Source organism: Odontesthes bonariensis, chromosome 6 (assembly GCF_027942865.1).
Source record: "Odontesthes bonariensis isolate fOdoBon6 chromosome 6, fOdoBon6.hap1, whole genome shotgun sequence".
Classification (NCBI taxonomy): domain Eukaryota; kingdom Metazoa; phylum Chordata; class Actinopteri; order Atheriniformes; family Atherinopsidae; genus Odontesthes; species Odontesthes bonariensis.
In genome coordinates, this window is record NC_134511.1 from 11,068,251 (window position 1) to 11,073,262 (window position 5,012).

The window sequence follows — 5,012 nt, forward strand, 5'->3', positions numbered from 1 at the left end:
GAGTCAACCATCCACCTTCAAAGAAAACTCCAGCTTTCATCTCCACCTGCAGAGTCAACCATCCACCTGCACAACAACTCCACCTTCAACCTCATGCAGAGTCTACCATCCACCTGCACAACAACTCCACCTTCAACCTCATGCAGAGTCTACCATCCACCTGCACAACAACTCCACCTTCAACCTCATGCAGTTTACCATCCACCTGCACAACAACTCCACCTTCAACCTCATGCAGTCTACCATCCACCTGCACAACAACTCCACCTTCAACCTCATGCAGAGTCAACCATCTGCCTGCTAAAAACCTCCACCTTCCAGATCCACACGCAGAGTCAACCATCCACCTTCAAAGAAAACTCCAGCTTTCATCTCCACCTGCAGAGTCAACCATCCACCTGCACAACAACTCCACCTTCAACCTCATGCAGAGTCTACCATCCACCTGCACAACAACTCCACCTTCAACCTCATGCAGAGTCTACCATCCACCTGCACAACAACTCCACCTTCAACCTCATGCAGTTTACCATCCACCTGCACAACAACTCCACCTTCAACCTCATGCAGAGTCAACCATCTGCCTGCTAAAAACCTCCACCTTCCAGCTCCACACGCAGAGTCAACCATCCACCTTCAAAGAAAACTCCAGCTTTCATCTCCACCTGCAGAGTCAACCATCCACCTGCAAAAAAAACACCACCTTCCAGCTCTACCTGAAACTACTATTTGCCTTCAAAAAAAAACGAAAACCTCAACAGTACTCTCCATTATAGAAGACAATATTCTCCAGCACTAACCTCCACCTGAAACGTAGGTAGGACCTCCACCCATCATATTTCCTCTTTATCTCTGGCTTCTAACATCCTCCATCCTTCTCCCTTGCTGTCCCTTCACTATTCTGAAATTCCAACTCTACTTGCAGCAAAGATGAAGTGGTGTTTTATTTTTAGCTTTTGACAGCCAATATTTGTGTCCTCTTGCTGATTGCAAACAGATGCAGCTCCACCTGAAGTCTCTGACATCACCCTTCAGAAAAATGCCACCTTCAATCTCCACCCTCAAAGTCTATCGGAACTACCCCAACGAGCTCAGAGCCTATCACATAGGTGCAGAGGTAAGAGACGCATCCCAAAAAAAAAAAAAACACACACAACAAGAAACCTCTGAAATGGCACCGCTCATTATTTTCTGTTGTTTTCCTCACAAACATCCAGATCGAGCAGCAGAAGCTGAACAAGTCGACACCACCATCTCCTTCCCCGACTGGGAGTGCTCCTTCATGCTGGACTCCAGAACATAAAGAACTCTCTGCTCACTGCTTTCTGAATAAAAATTGCTGGCACTTGTAAATGCTGTTAAAGCTGTTGTGCTCATTCCACAAGTTTCACCTTAAAGAGAAGCCTTAATAAGTGACATTTTGATAATGATAATGATAATATTAACCCTCTTGATTCTCTGATTCTTCAGATTATTGCTCTGTTCTCTTACACGTGTTTCTCTAACTTCAAGAAAATGTGCTAAGGTGTTATCAATAAAATGACAGTTTAAATAGAAACATTTGTGTCTCTCTGCGTTCACACAAAGCAAACTGAAGCACGGATTTGATCTTTTCTTTTTCTTTATTGGCACAAACGAACAAAGATATCAGTGAAAACACAAGTTCATCAGGTAAGAAAACAAAGTTTAAATGAACCCGCTGGAACAAACAGCAGCTCAGAAGTGGGAAAGATAAATGTTGCCGTGCAGCCACTGAAACAGACGTCCACAATTTAGATGTTTAACTGCGAGACTGAGGAGAGAACAATGAAGCATTCAAATCATTTCTACAGCAAAAACTCCAGATGTTTCCTCTAATGTGAGCCTTTGCTGTTTTTAGCTGCTCTTCTCAATAGTTTCTGATATTTGAATGACTTAAATGAGCCCCAAACTCATCAGAAAGAGTCCGATTGTTGCTCTGTTCAACACATTCGGACAAGTTCTTAGTCGCAATGAACTTAGAGCAGAAACATAAACCGTCTCACATTATCCAGAAAGTTCTGCAGATGATTTTCAGAGTCTGCTAAACACAGGAATGCTCTTTATGTTGTTGGCTGTTTGCTAAATGAACTGAATGTATAGAATACAGTATTCCCAGGTCAACAGTAATCTTCACTGACACCCGATAAGTAAATAACAGCTTCGTGAGGAAGTAAAGCGTGTTTTAAAGTTCAAAGCATTTATATCAGAGATTCACTGAGGAACTGAAATAAAGAACCTGTTCAACTAAAAATGAAAACATGGTCAGAGAAGCTTTTCTGTGGGTGGATTTAACATGAAAGCCTTTTTCTACTTCTCTGCTCAAACGTGATGTTTCACCGTTTATAAAAAGATGTAAGAACTACATTTATGATTTAACATCTTTTGTCGCTGCTTTAAGGAAACATTCTGTATATTATACAAACTGATGTTCTTTTATTGGACTGAACCAAACTTTGAACAGATCCTGATCATGATCGTTCAAATAATGACTTCTCTCAGATCTTATTTTTTACTCATTTTGATTTCAGAAGTTTTGGCATCACCAGCTTCTCCAATGCTGAAATATGGGAAGAGTTTCTCAGTGAAAGTGTTTCTGAGAGTGTAGATGTGAGTCTCATCTTCAGAGTTGTAGAAGGACACCTCCCCCCTGTCATAGTCCAGCTGGACTCTGATCCTCTGGAGACTATTCTTCTCTGTGACAGTCTCACCAACACCATTAGTGTATTTTCCATCACCATGCCATAAACACCAGATTCCATATTCTGGTGAAGCAGACACCTCTCCCTTCCTGTCAACTGACTCTTTAACCAAACCAACAATCCAGTTGGGATGATCTCCCACCTCCACCTCCCAGCTGTGTTTCCCTGAGCTGAAGCCCTCAGAGCCAAACACATTCCGATAGTTGGTGTTTCTCTCTGGATTGTCAGGAAGCTGCTGCTCTGTGTCTCCATTTCTCACACTGGTCAGATCATCAGACAGATAGAGACGGCCGCTTGCAGTGTTTGGATCCAGAATGACAGGACTGAAGTGGACCTTCTCCTTCATCTTCTCCCACACTCTGAAGGACAGGTTGCCCAGGTGTTTGGCCACATCTGTCAGCGCTCCTGAGAGCAGCTGTGGATCTGACAGTGAGCACTGGGCTCTGGCTCTGCTCTGAGTGGGTTTATAGCTGCTGAGGAATGGCACGTTGTCTTTCTGCAGCTCTTCTTCAACAGCACAGATACTGTCTGACAGAGAGGAGATCTGCTCCTGAATCCTCTTCATCTCTCTGCTGACAGTCTTCCTCTTCTGCTCCTCTTCCTCCCTCAGAGCTGCCAGTCTGGACTCCTCTTCCTCTTTCAGGAACTGGTGGAGCTTGTTGAACTCTGCTCTGATCTGCCTCTCTGTGGACAACAGCTGCTTCTTGGAGTGTTGAATCACATCATCGTATGTTTTCTCCACTTGTTTGTATTTGTTCCTCTTGTCCTGCAGAGACTTTAAGTCAGATTTCAGCTGCTCCTTCAGGTCACCGACTGCTTGTTCTACAGGAACCACTTTGTGACTCTGGTGGAGAGAAAACTCACAGACAGGACACACAGCTCTCTGCTCGTCTTCACAGAACCAAAAAGGAACTTCAGAGTGTTTCTCACACACCACCTCCTCACTCGGCTTTGTTTTATTCTCCATCTCAGCTGAAGTGCTACTTTGCCTCTTAGCAAAAGAGTCAGCCAGTTCTTTCAGGGAAAAGTTAACCATTGGAGGATCCTTTGAGGATTGTCTTTTACAAATGGGACAGTTTTTGTTTTCAGCTTGTTCCCAGAATTTCTGCAGGCAGCTTGAACAGAAGCTGTGGCTGCAGCTCAGAGACACAGGATCTCTGAAAGTCTCTGAACACACGTGGCAGCTCAAATAACTTTCCAAAAGTTCCGTTTTCTCAGCCATTTCTGCTGACTGCGATTAAAGAATAAAATCTATAATCACAAAATATAGTCGTATCGACTTACAGTTCCCCTTCAGTCTGTTCTTCAGTACAGTTTCAGCTCTTTTATCGAACGTCGTCTCCGCCTGATCGATGCTGTTAATGTTTCAGTTTCGTTTTTTCGTGTCATGGGTGGAGCTGATAGAAATAAACTGACATTTAACAGAGACACCGCTGGGGCTGTTTTATAAGGAGGGAAATACTGTACTAAAGATACAAATACTTTTTTTTTTTAGTGATGTTGCAGCATAATCTGATTCCATTTTAAATATATCTGTTGTAAATATTCGTTTTTAGTTAGCAATGTTAGCTTAGCTTTAGCTCAGGTTAGAAGAAGCTAAGAAAACACTTTGGACAAATCAAAAGCAGCATTTTTACATATTTTGTTAAAAATGACAGAATCAAACGACCGAATTCAGAAACAACTTAATGTAAATGTTGTAAATTGAAGCTAAATTCAGCTGCCACTGTCTGAAATCTAGCTTCACTCTTTTCAAGCTTTTGGTTAAAACCACCAGGAGATGAGTTTTAGACAGTCAGATACTTCAGCCTTCTTTGGAACAACATTTTACTCCATTTATAACTGTACACAGTGTGTTAGCTGCACATTTTTAACATTTCAAGTCATTTAGTCAGTAAAGGACAAAAACATTTCAACTTTTTCAAGAAAACTAAATTGAAAAACTTGTTACACGTCAGAATAGGGTTTCCAACCATTCCTTGAAAAAACGGAATCGTCCCGTATTTAGAAACAACAGCACCTGTCCCGTATTGAGCTGAAAAGGGACGCACTTTGTCCCGTATTACTGTGAGAGTCTAAAAATAGTCAGTATCATGCCAATGGAAATGAATAACGGGGCTTTATATGAAAATGTACGGTAAACTTTTTCGCAGGCCCTGTCCTGCTCTGTGACCAATGAGCTGACAGCATATTCAAACACCAGAATACGCTGTCAGCTCATTGGTCGAGGAGGTACTGTTGCTCGTGGAGAAGCTAGCGGAAGACAACAAGGCAGCACGCTAACCTCATTTT

General features: G+C 42.5%; 1 protein-coding gene across 1 annotated transcript; it reads right to left on the minus strand.

Moving 5' to 3' along the window:
* Nucleotides 1–1,514: 1,514 nt before the first annotated feature.
* Nucleotides 1,515–4,090, minus strand: LOC142381980 (nuclear factor 7, brain-like). The gene has a single exon (XM_075467373.1). The coding sequence runs from the start codon at nucleotides 3,940–3,942 to the stop codon at nucleotides 2,524–2,526; it is 1,419 nt and encodes a 472-aa protein (XP_075323488.1). The 5' UTR covers nucleotides 3,943–4,090; the 3' UTR covers nucleotides 1,515–2,523.
* Between the last annotated feature and the right edge of the window lie 922 nt (nucleotides 4,091–5,012).

Coding starts and splice junctions, on each gene's coding strand:
- LOC142381980 (XM_075467373.1), bottom strand. CDS start 3,942: ATGGCTGAGAAAACGGAACTTTTGGAAAGTTATTTGAGCTGCCACGTG.